We start from the raw sequence: 24,549 nt of genomic DNA, 5'->3' as shown, positions 1-24,549 counted from the left end.
CCCAGTCCCTCACTGAGAGATTCCAGGCAGGTGCTCTACCACTGAGCCACACCCCAGCCCCTCACTGGGGGATCTAGGCAGGTGCTCTACTGTTGAGCTATATCTCCAGTTTTTTTTTTTTTTTTTTTTTTTGACCCAGTGTCTCACTCTGTAGTCCATACTGGACTCTAACTTGCCAAAATCCTCCTGCCTCAGCCTCCCAAGCACAGGATTACAGGTGTGCACTACCATGCTCAGACATCAGGAACATTCTCGAACTGAGTGTGACTGTGACTGATCTGCCTTGTTTGTTTCTGGCAAGGTCTGGGATGGCATTCACTGTGTGACAGAGGCACTTGGTGGCTCAGCAGCATCAGGTATTACTGAAAGCAGATCCCCAGGGCCACTCTGCATCCATTGAACTTTTGTCCCCATGTGTCACCTTAGACTGAGTCATGAACACAGATGGGCTTGGGGAGAATTGTGTAAGGATACAAGGGCTGTCCATGAGTAGTCAGTCAATGGTTCAGTCTCTCTCCTTGCGGCATAGGAAGCAAGGGAGGTCCCCAGTGGCTACCCCAAGTGGGAGGGAGGCCACAGAGCACAGGGCCCCTAGGAACACAGTATTCTGAATAAGCCACTGTGGTAGTGCATCCGCCAACTTTCTAAGGCCCATCCCTAAAGATAGGGTGAGCGTGCCTGCCCTGAGACATGACCAAAGGGAAGAGGGACCCTCTGCTGTGACCACCCTCCCTCACCCAGAAGCCTCAAGCCTCAGGGACCCCCCTCCATCGTGTCAGAGGAAACCATTGTGTCATCCAGGGCTACCCAGAGGACAAAGGGCCATCCTTCTGTGCACACTGGCCTCTCTCACAGCCCCCACACCCAGCTGGCATGCAAAGGGGTTACTCTTGTTTGGTTTCTTTTTTGTTTGTTTGGTTTTTTTTCTTCCTTTAAGAGAAAAATGGTGAGAGGCCCCACCGGGCTACATTATGCTGCACTAGGGGCCAAGGGTCCCCCAGCTGAGCACAGCCTGACCCTCCCAGCCGGCTTGCCTTCCTCCTTCCCCCAGATCAGTGAGTGGCCCTCTGCCCCAGGGGTCTTCTCACCTCTAGAGACTCAGCAGTGGATGATAGACAGTTCTGTCTGCAGAGGACAACCAACAGGGACACAGGCCCCAGGTAAACACCATAGGACTACAATCCAGATATAATGGCCCCTGCCTGTGATCACAGCACTTAAAGAGGCCGAGGCAGGAAGACTGTGAAAATGATGCTAACCTGCGCTGCAAAGCAAGATTATCTCAAAAAGAAAAAACAAAACAAAAACGAGGGAGATGGTTCAGCCAGTAAAGTGCTTGTCTTGCAAACAAGAAGCCCTGAATTAAAACTCCAGAACCCATGTAAAAATGTTGAGCACACAGGCACAGGTCTATAACCCCAGCATTGTAGAGGTGGAGATAGGCAGACCCCTGGGGTTCATTAGCCAGTCAGTCTAGCTGAATCAGTGAATTCCAGGCTAGTGAGAGATCCTGTCTTAACAAAGCAAGGTGAGAGGCTGGAGAGATGGCTCAGGGGTTAAAAGCACTGACTGTTCTTGCAGAGGACTTAGGTTCAGTTCTCAGCACCAGCATGACAGCTAACAATTGTCTGTAACTCCAGTTCCAGGGGAGCCGATGCCCTCTTCTGACCTCTACAGGAACTGCATGTACAGGCACACTTACATACATGCAGGTAAACACTCATACACATAAAAAATTTTTTTAAAAATTTAAAAAACCTTCTTAAAAATAAAAAAAGCAGGCCAGGTATGGTGGCACATACCTTTAATCACAGCATTTGGGAGGCAGAGGCAGGCAGATCTCTGTGAGTCTGAGGCCAGCTTGGTCTTCATAGAGGGCTCTAGGTTAGATAGGGCTACATAGTGAGACCCTGTCTCAAAACAACAACAATAAAAATGACAAATTTCAATAAGCAAAGTGGACCAGCAAGATGGCTCGGCAGACAATTTACAGCCCTTGCCATACAAGCCTGATGACCTGAGTTTGATCCCCAGAGCCCACGAAAAGCAGAAGGAGAAAACCAACTCCACTGCCCTCCACTGTTTGCTGTCACAAGCAGACCTCTCCTACATCAAACACAATAGTTAAAATAACATTTAAAAAATAAGGTGGGTGGCACCTGAGGAAAGACACCTAAGGTTGACCCTTGGTTGCCACACTCACATGTGCATACACAGAGACACACAGACACACAGCACACACACACACACACACACACACACACACACACACACATACTCACGGCCTGGGGACTGGGTGACAGGGGAAGGTGATCTGTGCAATAAAGTCTTGCTAGTAAGTTCCCACTTAGCACTGGCTTTCTGTGAAGCACAGGACTCTAAAGCCAGTGAACATTGCCCTCCTGGCACAGGGAGACCCAGGCTGCTGGGAGGCCAGGGGTGCCCAGCCTGGGGCAGAGCCAGCTCTGCCTCTGCAGGCACTTCAGATCAAGCTTGATGCCACAGAAATAAATACAAAGTGGGTGAAACAGCTGTGGGGAAGTGGTCACAAAGCTGGGCCTGGTGGCACAGGCCTGTCACCCCAGCTACCCAGAAGACTGAGGCAGGAGGGTCACAAGTTCAAGAGATTCCCCCGGCTACAGAATAAATTCAGCCTGAAAGTTAATAAAGAGGGCTAGGGAGGTAATTTATCAGTAGGGCACCTACCTAGACTTCCCCAGTGAGCAGTTGGGGGTTTCTCAGTGGTACAGCATCCGCCTAGAAACCAGTGAGGTGTTGGGGGTGTGGCTCATGCCTAGAATCTCCCAATGAGATGCTGGGGGCATGGCTCAATTGTAGAGCACCAACCTAGAATCCCCAAATGAGGTGTTGGAGGCATGGCTCAGTGAAGGACTGGGTCATAGCTCAGAAGGTAGAGCACCTGCCTAGCATGTGTGAGAGGTTCCAGATTCAATGTGAAGGAAGGGAGAGAGTAGGGGATGGGAAGCGGGGGGGAGGGAAGGAGGTGGGGAGGGAGGGAGAGAGGGAGGGAGGGAGGGGAAGAAGGGAAGGACAGAAGGAGGGAGAGAAAAATCACTTAAATTACCCACTTAATTGAAGCAAAGGGGACAGACATGTAGCTTCAAGTTCCTTTGCAGCATGAGTGTGACACATGCTCAATGGAATATCATTTGGCCTTAACCAGTACATTCTGACACTTGCTGAAGCATGAATGGATAGGCTTTGAGGACACAATGCTCCATTACAAGCAGTTACAGGACAGATATTGTGTGGCCCCATTTTTATGAGGTCCCCAGAGGAGTCAGAGTTACAGAAATAGAAAGTAGGATGGGGCGGTTCAGGGGCTGCGAAGAGTATGGGCTGATGGTTTAAAGGGGCCAGCGGAGGATTTAGGGAGGATTTAGGATTTAGCTGAGAGAGAGGACTGGGAAGGCAGGGAGGAGGACTGCAGTGATGGCTGGGACTGGGGAGAAATGGGGAGACAGCTCGGTGGGTAAAGTACTTGCTGTGGAGGTGTGAGGACCTGAGTTTAATCCCCAGAACCCTTTTTTTTTTTTTTTTCAAAAAAAGCCAGGGGCTGGAGAGATGGCTCAGCTGTTAAAGAATGCTCGTTGCTCTTTCAGAGGCCCTGAGTTTGGTTCCCAGTACCCAAATGGTGGCTCACACCTCCCCATAACTCCAGCTCCCGGGAATCCAATGCCTTCTTCTGGCCTCTGTGAGCACCTACACACACACATATGTATATACCTCCACACAGATACACACAAGTACACATGAGTTAAAAAAAATAGATAAAAGCAGGTGGAGGCAGGCTGATTCCTGGGGCTTGCTGGCCCACCAGCCTCACTGAATCCACAGGTTCCAGGTCATTTACCCTGTCTCAAAAAGCCAGGTGGTCAGGCATGGTGGTGCATACCTTTAGTCCAGCAGTTGGGAGGCAGAGGCAGGTGGATATCTGTGAGTCTCAAGCCAGCCTGATCAATATAGCGAGTTCCAGGCCAGCTACATGGGACCCTGTCTCAAACAAACACTCAAACAAACAAAAACAAGGTGGACAGTGACAGAGGAAAATACCCGAGGTTAAGCTCTGGCCTCTACACACATACACACATTCACACCACATACACACACCACACATACATACACAAATACACCACACATCACACATACACATACACACCACACACATACACACATACCACACAACACACACATACAGCACACATGTACACATACATACACACACATTAGAAACATACACATCACACAAACCACACATCGCATACACACATCACAATCACACAAGCCATACATCACACATATCACATACACACATATGACACAATCACACAATCACATAAACCATACCTACCACACATACACAACACACAAACACACCACACTTACACACACATACACGCCACATACACATACATACACATACCACACAGATACACACACTTCACCGCACATACACCACACACACATGCACATACATACACATATATCACACACATACACACATATCACACAAACCACACATACATCACACACACAATCACACAAACTACAACTCACACACAAACACATATCACACGCGCACATCACACAAACCATACGTCATACACATACATGCACATCACATCATCTCACACACACAATCAAACACACAGGAAAGAGCTCTGGATGAATAATGGCAGCAGCTGCTCCGTTAATAAAGTCAATTTCATGCTCTGTGCGTTTTATCAATTGAAACACAGGAAAACTGAACAGCCCCAGCCCAATTGTGGGACAAGATTACAAGGCCCAGGGTACCCGGCTCCTGGGTGCACGCTGTGCCAAGGGAGGGGCCCACTCTCTACCTCTAAGGGCAAGAAGCACCTCCTCTCCTGAAACCAGAGGCAGGAAGGAAATATCCATAGGGACAGTGTGAACCTGGGAAAGGTTGGAGGAACCCCCCCCCAAATAAGAGAAGGTCTGACAAGAATCAAGGAGGGCTCGGGGCCCTGCTCTCCAGCCCGCAGCTGACTGTCCTTTTAAGTCCAAATGCTATGTTCCATGAATAAAATAAATTGGAAAATATTTTTATACTTAGAAAAATGGATTATAGCTCTTGGCAAACTTATACACACTGCCTAGCGTTTTCGGAGTCTCTGTGGAAAACCACAATTTTAACCAAGACGGAACCCCTGGCACTGGGTCACCTGGTCCCCTGGGGCACCGCTGGGTGAAGACAGTTGTCCACCCTGCAGGGGAGCTTAGGAGCCCCCAGCAGCAGCACTGTTTTTAGGGTGAGGTGGGAATCCTACCTAGAGGGGCTGATGTTAGCTGTGACCCCCTTGTGTCCCCGCCTAGGTAAAAGCAGAATTGTTCCATTTCTCTGAGGCCTGCTTAGCTTGGGGAAAAGTTTACAGAACACAGCCCTGGGGCTCCCAGAGGCTGAAGGCTTGTGGGGAGTAATCACAGTAATTACTGTAATATAGGCCCCCTCACTCAGCTGGATGACTGGCCAGCTGCTCACTCTAATCCCTTACTGGGCATCTTTGATTCCTTTAAATGTGGCCTTCCCTGATGGCCCCTGTGTGTTTACCCTGCATCTCCCACATCACAGCAGAGTTTCTTCTATGCCTGGCCCTGTGGATGCTCCCTGCCACCCACCCTTGTCCTCACTGGAAAGTCTGACAGCTTGATGAAGGTGCCAAGGACTCTTGCACAGTATGGTGGGCGGTGAGGCTGGGCGCACCCACTCATGGGTCAGGTCTTTGCTCCACCTGTGGCCTGGATGTCCCAAACTCAAGGCTTTAGCCAGGAAGTGGCACCCACCTCCGGTGCCCAGACATCCTGGCTTGACCAGCCAGTAAGGGCCTTTCAACCACCTTTGAACCTAAACCTCCGGGTTGGGGAGGAAAGCGGGGGGGGGGGGGGGTGGATCTGTCGAGACAATATATTTGGGGAACTACAGTTTTGCAAAGGTAACCTCACTTTTTCCTCCACAAAATTGCCTTCACATGTCCCCGGGCTGGTGGGAGGCCAGCTAGAGCTCTATTGGTCATCACAAGGCAGCAGGGATAGGAATCAGACCAGAGGCTGGGAATTTCCCTGAGCCAGACTCGAGCCTTCCCCTTTCATCTTGCTGGAGCCTGGAAGGTGGCTGTCCTTGGGGGAGGACTGAGCGGGTCTTGCCTGGATGAGCTGTGGCTTTGAGGACCCTCAGTCCTGCCTGAAAAAAATCCAAGGAAAGTGGGGTTCAACCAATCCTCACCCACCTCATGTTCTATGTTCAAAGGGGTCACAGATACAAGCTATGGGATCAGCAGTGACTGGAGTTTGCAATGACTGGAGGGCGGCTATGGTGTCTGACGGCTTCAGGAAGGAGGTGGAATGGCTCAGGCCGATGCTGAGCACTCTATGACCATTCAAGGCCAGCAGTTCTCTTGTCCCTTACATCTGGAGTCTTCTACAGCATGGCCCAGGTGCCTCCAGGGAAACAGATCAGAGAGCTAGGGACATCAGATGGCCATATGTCTCTAAAACACACGTGGGGCTGATCTGGGGAGGGTGGCTTCTGCACTGGAATCCAAAACACGTATAGGGTGAGGATGGAGGCCCCTCAGGGTGGAGAAGCTGCTGGGGTCAGAGGCTGCTGTGGGGCCTGGCCAGCAGATGAGGAAAGTGCTGATAGGAATAAAGAGGGCTCCAGGAGCTGCCCCGACACCAGCACCAGGTTCCACGGGAGAATCCTTAAGCATCACTCCTACCTCCGTGGGCTCCAAGTTAACTTCTGTGTGATGAAGCCCACCTCAGCTGAGGACAGATGGAGCCCAGCTGCCTTCCTAAATCTGCACATGGCCTGTAGACACATCACAAGGTTCTGGCCCACACAGCCTGTCTGAAGACGGCATAGGATTCTGACCAATACACAGCCTGTCTGCAGACATCACAGGGTTCTGATGGCTTCAGGAAGGAGATAGAATGGCACAGGTACACAGTATGTGTGTCACCACTCCCTGGAGTTGCCTCAACCTCTCCTCCACTGGAGGTGAAGGTGTCTTTGGGATGGGGTTGGAAGATTCTAGGTGACTTCATTGAAGGCAGAAGACAGTGTACTTGGGCTGAGAATGTGGCTCAGTTAGTAAAGTGCTTGCCTAGCACACATGAAGCCCTGGGTTCCATCCCCAGCACTGCATGAACCAGGCCTGGTGACACAGGCCTGTCATCCCAGCGCTTGGGAGGTGGAGGCAGAAGGATCAGGAATTCAAAGTCATCCTCCAATATGTACGGAGTTTGAAGCCAGGTTAGGGTACTTGAGACTCAGAGAGGAAAGAAAGGGGAGAAGGAGGAGGGAGAGCAGGCCGGTTCTGATAGTCCGGGAGCCAGTAGTGGATAATAACGAGGCCAGGACTTGCAAGAGAAACTATGGGTGTAAACTAGGAAAAAGATTTGGTAGAGCACGTGCCTGGTGTGCATGAAGTCCTGTGTTCCATTCCTAGCATGGTAGACACTGTTGTGGCACTCGCCTGTCCCCCAGTCCTTAGGAGGTGGAGGCAGAAGAATTGGGAGCTCAGAGTCAGCTATCTAGTGAGTTTAAGGCTAGCCTGGGTTACATGAGAACCTGTATCAAGATAAAATAATAGGAGTATGGCCAGGCGTGGTGGTGCACGCCTTTAGTCCCAGCACTCGGGAGGCAGAGGCAGGCGGATCTCTGTGAGTTCAAGGCCAGCCTGGTCTACATAGTGAGTTCCAGGACAGCTGAGGCTACAGGGAGACACTGTCTCAAAAAGACCCAAAAAAAAATAGAGTAAGTCACCCACACCTCATAGCCATCAACACCCAACAGGTGCCACTTCCTACAGAGGGACAAAGAGACAGGGATCTCAACTCCTGACTGAGTTTCCTTGTTTGGGGAGACAGGACCTCCCTCTCCTGAGGACCCAGACCAGAGCCTGTGCTGTCATATGCAGCTCAGGACAAAGTGACAGGTCAACTTGGCGTGTGCCCCCCGCTGGACGCCAGGATGAGTCACTTCCTGTGCAGTGGCTCCGGAAGCAGGTAGGCCATCGTGGTTCCCAGAAAGGCAGTGTGGGAAATCAGAAAATGCTTTTCCCAGAAATAGGCCGGCTGGACCAAGGCTCGGGAGCAGAGGCCAGGCCTGAAATAGCTCGCCTGCCCCGGGGCATTGGACAGGGTGTGGCTTGGGCACCTCAAAGGCTACAGAGGGCAGGGCAGGTCCCCTTGGGCAGGTGGGGCACAATCTACAGGGAACTGCAAGGTGTGGCTGAGCTGTGCCTCAGCCCAGTGGTAACCCTGAGGCTAGCCTAGGATTGACCAGGAACTTCAAGGACCCTGAATTATCCAACTGAGACTCTGTCCCTGTCCTCTGGTCAGTCTACAGACAGACCTTTGAGAGAAAGCCACAGGAAACAGCCTCAAAGAAATGAACTGGCAGGGAAGGGAGCATGGGGAAATCAGCAGGTGTGGGCACAACCTGCTGATGCCTATCCTGAAGATTTGACATAGAACAAGGCACTAAACAAAGAAGCAGGCATCAGAAGGAGCAAGGGTTTCAGCCCAGGCCTGTAGCAGCACAGCACCAGGTAAGCTCTTGGAGCCTGGAGAAGACCAAGACCCTTGAGTGCTGCCCTGTGATCATGTCATAGGCCCCAACCTGATTCACAGACAGATACATAACCAGGCATGGTGACTCAAGAGGCCGTCACAGGAGGATTACCCCAAGTCCCAGGCCAGCCTGGGACACAGTGAGACCCTGGCTAAAAACCAAAGTCAGAGAGACAAACCCATAGTGGGTTTAGAAAGGAAACCGGACCTCAGCTCAGGGAGGCTGCCTTTGGGAGCAGAAGCCAGGTGAGAAGGAGCCACTAGGGGGCTTAGACAAGGGTGGCTGAGGAGGTAGAAGGAGGCGGGGTTCTGGTGGAGGACCCTGCCGACATAAGGTGGGGGTCTCTGGAGCAGAGTCTTCTGTCATAACTATGGTATGTAAACATATGAGTCCCTTGCCCTGGGAAGCTGAAAATAAAAGAATGAAGGAGGTTTGAGAGTTACTCGGTGCAGCTGGTATCTCAGGATGATGTGTGCTGGCACACAAAGTGACAGTCACTCCACGTGACGTTAGTCCCTTTAGGGTCTACAGACATGCAAGTTCCTGCCTGTGTGAAAATCATGGGCATCCAGCATAAGTCTGGGGATATTTGCTGGCTATAGAATTGGCAGGACCAAGCCAGATAGAACACCATGGGCTGGTCTCCACCCCAACCCTCTCTAGAGGCAACAAAGAATCCCACTGGCTGTGCACCTGCCTGGCACAGCTCTCCTTCCAAAGTGTACTTTTGTATTCTATTATCTTTTAGATGAAATTCACTACTGTTCTTGAATAAAAAATAGAAATAAGGCTGGGGGCTCTCAGTGGTAGAGCACCTGTCTAGGATTCCCCAGTGAGAGGCTGAGGTATGGCTCAAGGTAGAGCACCCTGCCTAGAATCCCCCAGTGAGGGGCTGGGGGCATGGCTCAGTGATAGAGCTCCTGCCTAGAATCCCCCAGTGAGGGGCTTGGGTGTGGTTCAATGGTAGAGCACCTACCTAGGACTCCCAGTGAGGGGCTGGGGTGTGGCTCAGTGTTAGAGCTCCTGCCTAGAATCCCCTAGAGAGGAGCCCAGTCATGACTGGTAGAGTGCTTGCTTAGAGTGCTGGGAGTCCTGATTTCCATCACTATTACCTCAAATAAATGTAAACAATAAATAGAATATATTCAGTAAAAAAATGTTGTCAGTCTTGGACTTGTTAAAACCTGGTGCTAAATTGTACCGCGTCATCAAACCAAGCATGGAAAGAGAAGGTATTTTCCAAAAACAGGAATAGATACTCACATCTACTTCTCCTTGGTCAATCACATAGAAATTATCTCCTTCATTCCCTATAACAACAACAAAAAGACAAGAAATGAGAAAGTGCAAAACCCAGCAAGGCAGATATGCGCTATAGAATTCTTGTTTATCTGGCAAACAGGATTTGGAACTAGGTCTACAAGCCATTATCAAGTAATACCTGCCCCCTTCAGCCCCCATCTCTCTGTGTCTCTGTCTCTGTCTGTCTCTCTCACACTGGAATTGAACCCAGAGCCTCATGTATGCTAGCCATGTGCTGTGCTCCTGAATTACATTCCCCAGCTCTCTATTTTGTGTTTTTGAAACAGGGTCTCATTAAGTTGCACCTGCTGGTCCTGAACTCACAAACCTGCCTCAGCCTCCTGAGTAGCATAGGTCTGCCACTTGGTCTGGCTATGTTTTGTTAGTTTCTTGAGTCTCTCTCTCTCTCTCTCTCTCTCTCTCTCTCTCTCTCTCTCTCTCTCTCTCTCTCTTCTTTTTCTCTTTTTTGACAGGGTCCCACAGTGTAGGCCACCCTGGCTGGCCTAGAACTCACTATGTAGATCAAGCTGGCCTCAAACTCAAAGAGATCCACCCATTTCTGCACCCAGAATGTTATGTCTGTCTTTTTCTTTTCCTTTTTTTGTGTTGTTTTTGTTTTTGTTTCTGTTTCTGTTTTTGTTTTTGCAACAGGGTCTCCCTGTAGCCCCAGTTGGCTTTCAATTCACTATGTAGACCAGGATGGCCTCGAATTTCCAGAGATCCGCCTGCCTCTGCCTCCTGAGTGCTTCCTTCCTTCTTACCTTCCTTCCCTCCTTTTTTTCTTTTTCTTTTCTTTTAGATAGGGTCTCACACTGTATCCCAGGCTGACTTTGAACTCCTGACAATCTTCCTGCCTCAGCCACCTGAGTACTAGGATGCCAGGCTTGCCCAGCACACCTGCCACAGTTTAAGTTTATCAGAACAGACATGAGCTCTTGGGCAAATGCATTCCCAGCAATGGAGAGACCATGTCTGTGAGGTGGGGAACTTACCTTGCTGTATGACCGTCTCCCCAGCTATATGAGTCACGGGAAACATGGCGTCGAATATGTCACTGAAAAACAAAGCACAGCACATCAGCAGCTGTAATGGTAGTGGCTGTGGTGAGCCCTGATTTCTGCCACACTTAAACCTTCCCTGTCCACGTGCCAACTCAAAGTCTGGCAGAACTGATGACCTTAAGACCTTTCCCAGCCCTGTTGTCCACAGCCACGTGGGTACCACACACGCAGCCTTCAGGCCCACCTCTCCAAACTTCTTCACTGGTGTGGGCTGCTTTGCCCTCTTGAGACAGGGTTTCAAGTAGCCCTGGCTAACCTCAAACTCACTATGTAGCCAAGGATGACCCTGATCTCCTGATCTTCCTGCTTTTACCTCCAAAGTACTAGGATTACAGGCACACACCACCACACCTAGCTTATGGTGCTGAGGATGAATTGCAGGGCTCTGTACATGCTAGGCAAGTGCTTGTCAGCCCCTGTCTGGCTTCTCACAAGAAAGGGATCACTCAGCACTGTTTTACACTCCACTTAGGAAAACAGGTTACAATGGGCCATGAATGTTTCTCGTGCCTGTAAACTGAATGTTGTTGGGACCTAACCACTGAGCCTGATGTGTGGGCTTTGCTTTTCTAAAGACAAAATTTTAAAGATTTCATTCCATTTTTTAATTATGGGGTGGGGGGTGTACATGAATGCTGGTGCCCGCAGAGGCCAGAAGAGGACATTGGATCCTCTGGAGCTGGAGTTATAAGTAGGCCCTTGTGAGCCGCCTGATGTGGGTGCTAGGAACCGAACTCAGGTCCTCTGCAAAAGCAGCACACACTCAACCACTGAGCCTCTCTCCAACCCGTTTGTTCCCTCTTCCAACCACAGGAATGCCAAAGGTCCAGGCTGGGGGCGTAGTTCAGTTGGAAGAGCCCTTGCTTGACATGCACAAGGTTCTGGGTTCAATTCCCGAGCACGCCAATAAAAGAAAAGAGCAAAGAAGTGAGACGCCAGGCAGTGCCTCTGTGTGGGCAAGAGAGACCTGCTATGACACATGGACCCTGTGGGCCACCGAAGCTGGGGACCCTGGAGTGACCGCTGTGCCCACCCAGCAACCTGGTGGACTAGTCTTCCAAATGTAAGTGTGAAATGGGCCACTGAGACAAATGCAAAGGGGGGGGAGGGGGCAGGCTGCCCAGACCCTCCATCTCACCAGCACAGTCAGACAACACAGTCATAAATGTCCACCTGCTCTCCTGAAACACAGTAGCCACCAGGGGAGACCTGTCTGTCCTCAGCTCTTGGCTCCCCAAGAGCTGTGAAGCAGGGAAGGGGAAGGTAAGGAATGCAGCCCTAGGCAGGAAGTGCTTCATTCATTCGGGAAAATGCTGAGACGAAGCCCTTCCTACCCTGACTGTTCAAAAAGGAGTGGGCACAGGACCTGGAACTTGAGGCAAGCCTCAGAGGGACTCAGGGTCCTCACTGACTCTGTAATATACAAGCCGTCTGGGAACTGAATGCAAAATGAAAGATCCAGACTGCTCTATGCTTGATTCCAGGGTCTAGAAAATAAAAATAAATTTTCGGGGCTTCAGTGGTTAAGAGCACTGGCTACCCTTGGAGAAGGCCTGAGTTGAATCCCAGCACCATGGTGGCTAACAACTGTCTGTAACTCCAGTTCCAGAGGACCCGACACCCTCTTCTGTCCCCCGCGGACACTGCACAGCATGGGTGCACTTACATACATGCAGGTAAAACACTCATACACATAAAATAAAAATAAATAAATAAATTTTTTGTTAAAAATAAGAACTTTTAAAAATCTTTTTGAGACAGGGTCTCCCTATAGCCCAAGCTGTAGCCCCAGTTGGCCTGAAACTCACTATGTAGACCAGGCAGGACTCAATCTCACAGAGATCTGCCTGCCTCTGCCTCCAGAGTACTGGAATCAAAGGCGTGCCCCACCACACCCAGCTATAAATTTTTTTTTTTGGTCTTTTTGAGACAGGGTCTCTGTGTAGCCCCAGGTGGCCTGGAACTCACAATGTAGACCAGGCTGGTCTTGAACTCGCAGAGATCAACCTACCTCTGCCTCCCAAGTACTGGGACTGTGCCCCTCACCCAGCTAAATAAGTAATTCTTAAAATACTAGCTGTACAGCTGTGGTTACCTAAACAAGGCCTGTATGAGGTTGGACCCATCAATCTTCCAGGGAGCATAGAGGGACCAACAAGGCCACGCCCCTCCCTGTGTATCTAAGGGCTGTAAGGCTGCTAGAGGACTGGGATCTTGAGGCCACACCCCAGCTAATGAGGATTTATACTGAGAACAGTTGCTGAGGGAGGGACTCATGAAGCCCCACCCCTCCCTTAGGATCTATAAACAGTTAAAGGTGGCTGATGGAGAGACAACCATTTTCTTCAACAGTATAGGCACTAGAAAGCTGCCCATGCTCCTGTAAATAACCCCTCACACATGCTCCTGTAAGCAACACTAATTAAACTCGCTGGGTCTCACACACCCAAAAAAAGACATAAAAGTACAAGAGGGACAAATTAGGAAGAGAAAGGGGGTCAGCAGGAGTGGGAGGGGACAAAGAGAAGGTAAGAGAGTAAATATGATAAAAGACATTACACGTGTGCATAAAAATATCATATGAACCCATTATTGTGTATAGTTAGTATATCTAATTTTAAAAATCCCATTTTCTCTCTATTCAAGACACGCTTCTCTGGAGTGTGGCATCCTAACTCCACTAACATCTTGGTTTTTGGTTTCCTGTGCTCACTGGCAGAAGAAGGCTCTGCCTGTGGCTGAGAAGGTGGTGGTGAGTCTCGGGCCAGCTCTGGATGTCCATCCCCTGACAGGGTGTTTCTTGGCCACAGCATCCCTAGCATCTGCAGAAACCATCCCTGCCTGGCTAAATTTCTTCAAAACCCCAAAGAGAGAGAAACAACTTTGCAGTTTCCTCCCACACTGAAAAATAGCCCTCAACTAATAATGGTAAAATGTGTGTGTGCGGTGGTGTGTGTGTGTGTGTGTGTGTGTGTGTGTGTGTATGTTCATGTGTGCATATGTGTACGGTGCATGTGAAGGCCAGAGGAAGACATCAGGTCTTTTCTTAAATTGCTCTCCACCTTATTTGTGTGTACATGTGTGTAGTGTGGTGTGTGTACTATATGTACATGGGGGAACAGGCAGGTGCCTATGCACATGTGCAGAGGTCAGAGGAAGGCATGGAGTGTCCTGTTCTATCACTCTCTACTATATGCAGTCTCTCACTGAGCCTGGAGCTAGGCTAGTGGTCAGCAGCCCCAGTGATCCTCCTGTCCCTGCCCCCACAGCCCTTGTTACAGGTACATGGCCACACCCAGTTTTTCACGTAGGTGCTGGGGATTCGAACTCAGGTCCTCATGCTTATCCACAAAGCACTCTTATCCACTAAGCTACCTCCTCAGCCCATCTTCATCTTATTATTTTGAGACAGGGTCTCTCACTGAACCTGGAGATCACCAATTTGCTAGATTGGCTGGCCAGTGCACCCACAGATCCTCCTGTCTCTGTCCCCACAGCACTAAGATCGCAAGCACATGTAACTGCCTCCACCAGGCTTTTTCGTGGGTTCTGGGGATTAAACTCAGGTCCTCATGTTCATGCAGCAAGTACTTTAGCTGCTGAGCCATCTCCCCAGGCCAATAAACATTTTTTTAGTGCTGTAAGTGATCAAACAGACACTAATGTGTCTCCTGCCCACACACTCAGGCAGGTGTCTGCTTTGCCACACCAGCTTCGGTCGCTTCTCCTCTTAATAATACTAAGCTGGGGAGGTACAGTGGGGAGCCGGTGTCACTCTAACCTCCCTGGATTGTCACTCCCTGCTTGCACACCCAAGTCACAATTTGCATTTCCCTTCCCCCTCTCATTTAGGTGAAAGTGCACCCATCTAGTAACTTTCTTTTCTGGTCTCACTCTGTAGCCCAGGTTGGCCTGAATTCACTGCCATCCTCCCACCTCAGCCTCCCTAGTTCAGAATCACAGGTGCAAGCCACATTCCCCACTTCTGATAGCTTCCTTTAGCTATCTAGCGTCCTTTCATTCCTTGCCCCCGCCCAGGCCCCCGCCCAGGCCCCCGCCCCAGGATGTCCTGGATATTTCCATGTTTATACAACCACAGAGTGAGCAATGATGAACATTCCAGAGCTGCAGATGAGGGAGGGCAGATAAATATAGTCATATCTCCCAGTTATATGGGGCTTCTGTCTACCTGCTCTTCCATCCGGGCCTCAGCCAAGGCAGGAGCCACTGAAACCTTTTTCTGGGCCAATAAGATCCCCAAACTGAGAGGCTCTTGGTGTCAGTCACCTATGTCCCCACCCACCAGGAGCAACTTTCAATTGAACATCTCTGAATGACCTCATGTATCTCTGGGAGCACAGGCAAGCCCCCCTCCCATTGTCCGGGTTCATGGCCATGACAGAAGCACTCTGGGAGCCTGGAACCACTGAAAATAACAACAGAGCCATCAGGCCAGAGAGCCCAGCCTTACCTACCAAAGGGGCCTGGGAGTCCAGTTTCCTTCTGAGAAACCTGACACCCCTGGGCTCCTAACCCAAGAAATCCAAGTCTCCAGGCTGAAGACTCACAGCTCTGCCCACTTCCCCCTCCGCCTTCCAACCTCAGACAAACCTAATCCCTTTCCCTCTCAGCACTTAATGGCATTAAAAGGCAGGGCCTCCTCTGCCTGTGAAAAGAAAAATAGCTTTCCATCCCGATCTGGAAGTCACTTCTGGAAGGTTTAGTTGCAGTCAGCAGCAGAGAACACAAATGTTCTTACATTGTGGTGCTGACCAAACCACCCTCTCCATCAACAATGCTGGCTGCTCACTGGAGCAGTGGGGTCTTGGCTGGCTTCTGGGGTGCAGGGAGGCCAGAGAAATAAACACATCAGCTATTACCCCCACAGGCACCGAGGACCTGGCACTGCCCTGAGCCCCTCTGGTCCCATCCACACCTGTCCTCACAGGCTGGAATGCTACAACATCCATTTCCAGAGAAGGAACCTGGGGACCGACCCAAATGACCTTATCCGAGGTCTTGCAGCTGGAGACAGGTGAGCTGGGCTGCAAACTCCTTCCTGGCAACATAGAGTTGTGTTCCTGGTCCTCCCTCCCTAGTGGCCTAGGCACCCCTCAGGTCCAGAGCTGTCCATGCCTCCCCTCTCTGACCAAGTCTCCATCTCCCCCTTGCTCTCTCACCTATACAGCCTGCAAGCTGGAGCCCTGAGGACCTGAGTATCTGTGGTGGACACCCCCAGCTTTCTTTAGGAAAATGCCACCAAATGAGTCCCAGTCAGCAGGACCAGGGTTGGCCTATGGTCCCAGAGCTGGCCTACAGGACAGGGCCTGGTCATGATGATTTCCAGGAATGGACTATCTTGGGTCCCAGGATGCCCTGGCCTGCATGCAAATAGAGCATTGTGACTGGATCCCAGCTCTCTCCCACAACCTGTGACCAAGATAGCCAAGGCTTTGTCTTTACCCAGGCCATTGTTCCTCATCAATGTCTATCCTTCCTGCAGAACCTCAGCTCTTCTGCTTCTTAGTCTGAAATGGATGGACAGGGAGTAGATGGCTAGGTGGGTAGAGGGATGGATGGATGGATGGATGGTTGGAAGGGTAGATAGATGGATGGACAAGTATATGGACGAAGGGATAGAAGAATGAATGAATGAGTGGATAGATGTATGGACAGGCAGATGGAAGATTGGGGGAACAGATGGATGTACAGATGGAAAAGTGAATGAATCAGTGAGTGGATGGGTGGATGGGTAGATACACAGATGGATGGATGGATGGATAGATTGATGGACATACAGATGGATGAATGGACACCCACCTGACCCAGTTTCCACTTTCTTTCTCGAAACTCTCAGAAAGAATGTCTGAGGAATGAAGAGATGGTTCAGCTTGCTGTGTAAGCACAAAGACCAGAGTTTGATGCTCAGAACCCATGTGGTAGCACCTATTTGTACTGGGGAAGCAGAGACAGGAGGGTCCCTGGGAGTCACTGGCCAGATAGCCCAGCCTACTCAGGGAACTCCAAGCCAATGAGAGATCCTGTCTCAAAAAACGAAGTGGAAGGGTCTGGAGACATGATTCAGCAGCTAAGAGTACTGGCTGCTCCTGCAAAGGACTCAGTTTCTGTTCCCAGAACCCACATGGTGGCTAACACTGGTCCTTAATTTCAATTCCAGGAGATCTGATACCTCTTCTGGCTTCTGAAGGCATTGCATGTACATGGTACATTTACATACATGCAGGCAAAATATTCATACATGTAAAATACAAATAAAATCTTTTTTTAAAAAAATCACTAAAAGCTGGGTGTGGTAACACATACCTTTAATCCCAGCACTCGTGAGGCAGAAGCAGAAAGATCTCTGTGAGATATCAAGGCCAGCCTGGTCTACATAGCAAGTTCCAAGCCAGCTGGGGCTATATAGCTGGGGTTACAGGGAGACCCTGCCTCAACAAAACAAAACAATACAGAAAATCATCATCACCAAAAAAAAAAGGTGGATGACACCTATGATACCTAACAACAGAGAGAGAGAGAGAGAGAGAGAGAGAGAGAGAGAGAGAGAGACCACACAGGTAATAAAAGAACTGTGACCAACTCAGTGAAAAACTGAGGTAGGAGGACAGAAGCCCACAGATCCACAGATTTTCAGACTGTGACTGTGATGCTCTTGTCAGCCTGGGCTGGGTACACAGTGGTGGAAGCCACACCCAATCCAAGGACACGGTTCCGTACTATGGGGCACACAGGTAGAAGGCTTGTCAGGCTGCACTCCCAGGCTTCTATCAGTGGGGCCTGTCCAGAGTGAAGCCACACAGCAATGATCAGCCCATCCCAGCCAGGGTGACACCAGCTGAGATTTGTAGAGTCTCTGGATAAGACATCCCGCTTCCTGGGCAGCTGGGTTACAATGTTAGTAGTCACTTGTGTCCCCAGTCTGTGTCCACTGTCCCCATCCAAGGGGAGCCTCTCACTTAACTTCATCGCTAGGGTCCCAAGACCACTCCCATTTTACAGACAGGGAAACTGAGGCTCAGAAGGCTGTGAGGGTGCCACTGAGGCTGACTCCAGGCAGCAAACTCCCATGTCTGTACTGCAACCCATGCAAGAGCACCTAAGAACCTCACACCTGCCTCACAGAATTCACAAGAGAATACGCAGGAAAGCTCGGCCCCAGTTTAGGCAAAATGACCGGTTGGCCCACCTAATCCTGGGAGTCTGTGCTAAGGGTCCCAGATACCACCTGACCCCCTGTGCTGGGAACAGACTTTGCCCCTCACCACCTGGAGGGACCAAGGCTCCAAGGAACGGAGTCTGCATGAGGGTGACCAGTCCTGGAACCCCAGTGATGACAGTGCTGAGGGACACTGCAAGGCAGGGAGCCTAGCCCTCAGCATACCGACTCTACCTGCCCTGCTCAAATGCCCAGAGAGTCTCTGAGACCCCCCCCCCAACAATGTGGAAGAGCTCTAGGCCCTCATGTCTCAGGAGCTGCTGAGCTCCTTCATTCTTTCTTATGGGATTCTATTCCTAACAGCTGCAGAACAGCTGGAAGTGGGCCCACAGGGGAACACCCCACCACCTGTCACCTAGGCAAACAAGTCCTGTCAGCTTCCAAGACCAGGCACCCCAGGGAGGCTAAGGATGGAGGAGGAGCAGGACCAATGAGAAACACATAGCGGGGAGCCTAGCAGTCAATCACAGTGCATCTTGGACTGCATGCACACCCGACCCTATCCATCCAGGCTAGGACCAGTGGGAAATGCAGGGGTCAGAAGGCCAGGCTCTGTGTCCATCCACACATAGTATTTCTGTACCTCAAAAAGACCCTTCAGGGGTGCTGGGGAGATGGCTCAGCGGGCAAGAGTGTTTGCTGCACAAGCGTGAGGACTTGAGTTCAAATCTCTAGTATCCATCGGGGGGGGGGGAGAGAATCTCAGTGCTGTGAGAAGTGGGAGGGTTTCTGGGGCTGCTGGCCACCAGCCTCATCCAGATCCAGTGGGAGACTCTGTCTCAGGGAATCAGGGGGACAGTGATGGACCAAGGCACTTGACCTCCTCCTCTGGCTTCTGATTGGGCATACATGCACATAGGAAACACACACACATTCACACACACCATCATACACACACCATACACACATATATATCATACATATACACATTTACAACATACACACACATACATTCACACACCATACATATATGTATACATATATACATATATATTACACACATACACACATATACAACATACACACACATGCGTGCACACACACACACACACACACACACACACACACAAAGAGAGGGCCCTTGCCATTGGAAAGAAAACAGGAATGTGTGAGTTTCAACAAAAGCAGTGGGACACTGACTGCAAAGAATGAACCCAAGACTCTCTGTAGTAATAAGTAAACTGAGTTAGGAAAATAGCATTTCTGGGTCATTATTTAAAAACAACCAAAAAGTTCTTCATTTTAAAAAATGTAAACCAAGTCAGGCACAGTGGTACAGGCCTATAACCACAGACACTTGAGAGACTGGGGGAGGAAGATTGTGAATTCGAGGCCAGCCTGGATGACTTACTAAGTTCTTGTCTCAAAATAAAAAGAACAGGGTTGTGGAAATAGTTCTGTGGCAAAACACTTACCTAGAATCCCCAGGCGAAGAGCTAGGGGCGTGGCTCAGTGGTAGAGCTCCTGCCTAGAATTCCCCAGTGAGGGACTAGAGTGTGCCAATCCCCAGCACACCTAAGAAGCAAAACCAATTTTTAAACCTCCGGTGGGAGTGGGTCGAGTAAAGGCATGTACTCACTCTCTGGCTGAGGTCTGAGAGCAGAAAGCAAACAGCACCCATACATGTATAAATTTTTTTATGCAGAAACATAAGCAAATTGATGGGAGCAGATGGGAATTGTCAGCAATGAAAACAGACCATTAAAAAGGTCCCCACTGAGTGCAGGAAATTCGTTCACATTTCCTTACCAATGTCATTTCCTGGATCACAGTGAGGCTAGAGGAGGAAAGGAGGCAGCTAAATCTCATCTTGTTTCCTAAGCAACAGTTCCAAAAGACCCAAACAGGCAAGATTCTCCTGTGCTGATCTGAGCTTTTAGTCAATGTTATTTAGACAGAAAGTACCCAGATTCCCAGGCACCATGGCGTCTGCCTGTCTTAGGCTGGCCATCCTAGCCCAAGTGGTCTAGGGGCCCTCTGCTGCTGGCCAGTGCCCCAAACACAGTGTCCCGGCTTGTATTAGGTTCTCCCATTGTTTGGGTGAAAGTTTGGTCTGTTTTCAAATACTCCTCTGGAGATGGCAATAACTCTGCTCTGGCTGTCTGCACAGTGTAGAGCAAGGCCGGCTACTCCAGCAGGTTGTTCGTCAGCCCTATGGTATCTCTACTGCCTGGGGCCAGGTAACTGGCTTTGGTTCCTGGTACAGGAAGGCCCAGCAGAAAGAGAGAAGCCCCTGAGGTCCAGGTTCAGCAGAAGTGGGGGATTTTATTTGTGGGATTCTAAGAGGCACAGGCCGGTGTTCATGCTGTGGATTGGGGGAGGGGCAGTGGAGGATTAAATACACCTCTCATTTATTCTGGCTTCCACCCAGAGTCACCAGCTCACAGCTCTGGCCTCAGAACACCCAGGCTCACCTGCTCTTCTGAATCTGCACATGCACACTGAAGTAGCAAGAGAAGAGCTTCTATGGTTGAACTAGCAGCCTTTTACCCCACAAGCAAGGGGGCCACCTTGTACCATGCAACTTGAAACGGCCTATGGTTTGGATTCAAAATATTGGCAGAAAGGCTCACTACCACTGCAAGGACTTGGCCATAGTGGGTGAGTCCAGTCATATGGGCTCTGACCTCATCATGGATGAATCCCACAATGTACTCAGAACACGGCACCTGTGCCCCTCCCTCCCTGTGGCTATCAGACTATTAAAACAATGGTGCTCAAGGAATTGGAATTTCCTCAGGAGTCTCACACTAGGAGAAGGAAAAGGCTGGGGCCCTGATGCAGCCACAGGGGTAGCTTGTCGGAGGAGCTGCCACACAGTTCTGACAACTTGTCAGACCACCTTGCAAGAGGGACTGGGGCTAAGACAGTGATGGTCAGTGATGAGTGGGACCACACTTGACCAGGACTGCTTATTATGCACACCTCTGCTCTCTATTTCAACCTAAGCCTCATGTCAGGGCCTCAAGATAAACTTGCGGGGGAGGGTCACTGTAGTTCTGTGTTCTTCTTTCCAATGTGACCACATGGAACAAATTGTCCTTTTTCTGCTTACTATTATTGTTGGTTGGTTTTATTATGGACACCTCTGCTCTCTATTTCAACCTAAGCCTCATGTCAGGGCCTCAAGATAAACTTGCGGGGGAGGGTCACTGTAGTTCTGTGTTCTTCTTTCCAATGTGACCACATGGAACAAATTGTCCTTTTTCTGCTTACTATTATTGTTGGTTGGTTGATTGGTTAGTTGGTTGGTTGGTTGGTTGGTTGGTTGGTTGGTTGGTTGGTTGGTTGGTTGGTTGGTTGGTTGGTTGGTTGGTTGGTTGGTTGGTTGGTTGGTTGGTTGGTTGGTTGGTTGGTTGGTTGGTTGGTTGGTTGGTTGGTTGGTTGGTTGGTTGGTTGGTTGGTTGGTTGGTTGGTTGGTTGGTTGGTTGGTTGGTTGGTTGGTTGGTTGGTTGGTTGGTTGGTTGGTTGGTTGGTTGGTTGGTTGGTTGATTGGTTAGTTGGTTGGTTGGTTGGTTGGTTGGTTGGTTGGTTGGTTGGTAATGCTGAGGATCCAACCCAGGGCCTTGCATATATCAGGCAAACATCCTACTACTGAGCTATATCCCCCAGCCCAAATGTAGCTTCCTCTACTTGTCTGTGTGGTTGGCCTTTTGAGGATGGGTAGCTGAGTCTGGCTCCTTACTGCTGTAAGTGTCCGGGTTCTGACCTCTAACAACTCACCATTATTGGGACATAGTGGCAAGGAAGAGGCAAGGCCTAGTTAGAGGAAGTAGACTACAGGCAGTGTGCTCTGGAAAGCTAGAACATGCCACCAAGCCACTTCCTCCTCTCTGCTTCCTGACCACTATGAGTGAGCAGCTTCTACCCCCCCCCACCTTGCTCTGCCTCATCACAGACCTGAAAATGTGGCCAGTGGCCACAGGCCAAACCCTCCAAAACCATGAGCCAAGTGAGCCTTTCCTCCCTTATACTGTGCCTCTCAGACGTTTGTCACAGCCGTGAGGAACTAACACCCACCCTACAGTGGGGACCAGATAACTAAAAAAGACAGTGGGATGCATGGCAGTGTTATAGAATAGCTACAGACTGGTATAGGTCTAGTAAGTAAAAAAGGGGGGGGGTTCTGGGGAGATAATTCAGTCAGGAAAGTGCTTGCCTTGTAGATCCCCAGAATTCATGTTAAGAGAGAAGAGAGAGAGGAGAGAGGGAAGAGAGAGGGAAGAAGGGAGAGAGAGAGAGAGAGAGAGAGAGAGAGAGAGAGAGACTGAACACCGGGTATGGTGCTATATGCATTATCCAGACACTGGAGAAACAGAGGCAGGTGAATCCCTGGAGCTCACTGGCCAGCCAGCCTAGCCTAGTTAGCAAGTTCCAGGCCAGTGAGAGACTCTATCTCAAAAAATTAAGGTGGAAAGCACCCAAAGAACATCTGAGGTTGTCCTTTGGTCTTCACAGGCCTGTACATATATGTACACATACATCTGTACAGACATATGCACACACACAAACATGTCCACACACACACACACACACTGGAGAGCAAGGTAAGCTCTGACAGGCCTAGAGGGAGAGACAGGCAGCACTCTGTGTGGCTGAAGGCATTTATATCATTCTCCCAGCCACTGGCAGATCCAGCTGGAAACTGGCAAGGGATCATCAGCAGGACACAGGTGGCAGAGCAGCATTGCCCGTCAACCGGCTAATGGACATTTATGGAGCATTTCATCACACGGTGGGGAAACACTTCTCACGCTCCCATGACACAGTTGCCAAGCCAGGCCACATCCCAGGCCATAAAACACACCTGAGCAAATGCAGGCTGCAAAGCCCGCCCTGGGTGCCATTGGATCACCCTGGGGTTGAACTGGAAATCAGTAACAGATAGCTGGGAAAACCCCACGTACAGGGATTTCTAAATAACACAGGGTCAAAGAAGAAGGTTCCAAAGTCAGGTGGGGTGACTCTTGCCTGTAAGCCCAGCAGTTGTGAAGCTGAGGCAGAAGGAGTGCCATGAGAGTAGGGCCAGCCTGGGCTACATAGTGAGTTCCAGGGCAGTGGAGTTACAGAATGAGACCCTGTCTCAAAACATGAAAAGAAGGGAGAGGAGGAAAAGGAGGAGAGGAGGAGGAAGAGGGAGGAAGGAGAGGAGGAGGAGGAGGAGGAGGAGGAGGAGGAGGAGGAGGAGGAGGAGGAGGAGGAAGAGGAAGAAGAGGAGGAAGAATGAGGGGAGGGGGAGAAAGGAGGGAGAAAAGGAGAAGAAGAGGAGGAGGAAAAAAATAATGTGAAACTAAATGAAAATTAAAGTACAACGTCATCAAAATGCTTAAAATACAACAAAATGCACATATGGAAGGAAATCTCTAACTGTACAGTAGAAAAGATCTAAGGTCAGAAACCCAAGCTTCCATCATAGAAACTACCATAAGAATAAGATCCAAATGAACCAAAAAGGAAGACGAGGAGGAAGAGAAGCAGGAGGAGGAGGAGGAGGGAAGGGGGAGCAAAAGTAAGCTACTTGGGCTGGAGAGATGGCTCAGTGGTTAAGAATGAACACTGTTCCTGCAGAGGACCCGAGTTCAATTCCCAGCACCCACATCAGGAGTCTCATAACCATCTATAACTCCAGCTTCATGGGGTCTGACACCGTATTCTGGCCCCTTGGGCACTGCACTCACATGTACATAACCACATATAGAGCCAAAAACATGCACATAATTAAAAACAATAAAATACATCTTCTTTAAAAAGTAAACTACTTAGGAGGCTAAGGCAAAAGGACTGAAAGTTCAAAGCCAGCCCGAACTAGAAGAAGGTTCCAAAGTCAGGTGGGGTGACTCTTGCCTATAAGCCCAGCAGTTGTGAGGCTAAGGCAGAAGGACTGCCACATATAGAGACAAAAACATGCATATAATTAAAAACAACAAGAGTGAGTTTAAGATCAGCTTGAGCAACTGATTGAGAGCCTATCTCAAAATACAGAGGAAAGAGAGTTGGGCATATAGCTCAGAGAGCACCTGCCTAGAATCCCCCTTTGTGGAGCTAGGGGGTACTGCTTAGTGGTAGAGCACCTGCCTAGAATCCCCCAGTGAGGGGCTAGGGCATGGCTCAGTGATAGAACTCTTGTCTAGCATGCTTAAGGTTCTGGGTTCAGTTTCCATACAAAAAGAAAAAAACAAAGAACAAAAACAAAAAACAGAAATTAGTAGAGAAAAAAAAAAATCCCTAAAAACAAAGCAGGTCCTGCACAGCCTTTTACCATCAGAGAAGTGCTGATCTCAGCTCCTCTCCTCTTCCAGCTCCCCGAGTTGGCCGAGTTGGCCGGAGGCGGG

The 24,549-nt window shown here is 49.9% G+C and overlaps 1 protein-coding gene across 1 annotated transcript in view; it reads right to left on the bottom strand.

Annotated features, from left to right (window-relative positions):
- Window positions 1-24,549, bottom strand: part of Prkar1b (protein kinase cAMP-dependent type I regulatory subunit beta) — a 141,321-nt gene that overhangs the window by 39,390 nt on the left and 77,382 nt on the right. The window contains exons 5-6 of the mRNA XM_008851448.2: window positions 10,912-10,973; window positions 9,881-9,927 (exon numbers count right to left, since the gene is read on the bottom strand). Of these exons, the coding sequence (XP_008849670.1) occupies window positions 9,881-9,927; window positions 10,912-10,973 (109 nt within the window). The remainder of the gene's footprint in view (window positions 1-9,880; window positions 9,928-10,911; window positions 10,974-24,549) is intronic.

The sequence above is a fragment of the Nannospalax galili genome, unplaced genomic scaffold (assembly GCF_000622305.1).
Source record: "Nannospalax galili isolate Female #2095 unplaced genomic scaffold, S.galili_v1.0 scaffold664, whole genome shotgun sequence".
NCBI lineage: Eukaryota > Metazoa > Chordata > Mammalia > Rodentia > Spalacidae > Nannospalax > Nannospalax galili.
This window is presented reverse-complemented; position numbering and strand designations above follow the sequence as displayed.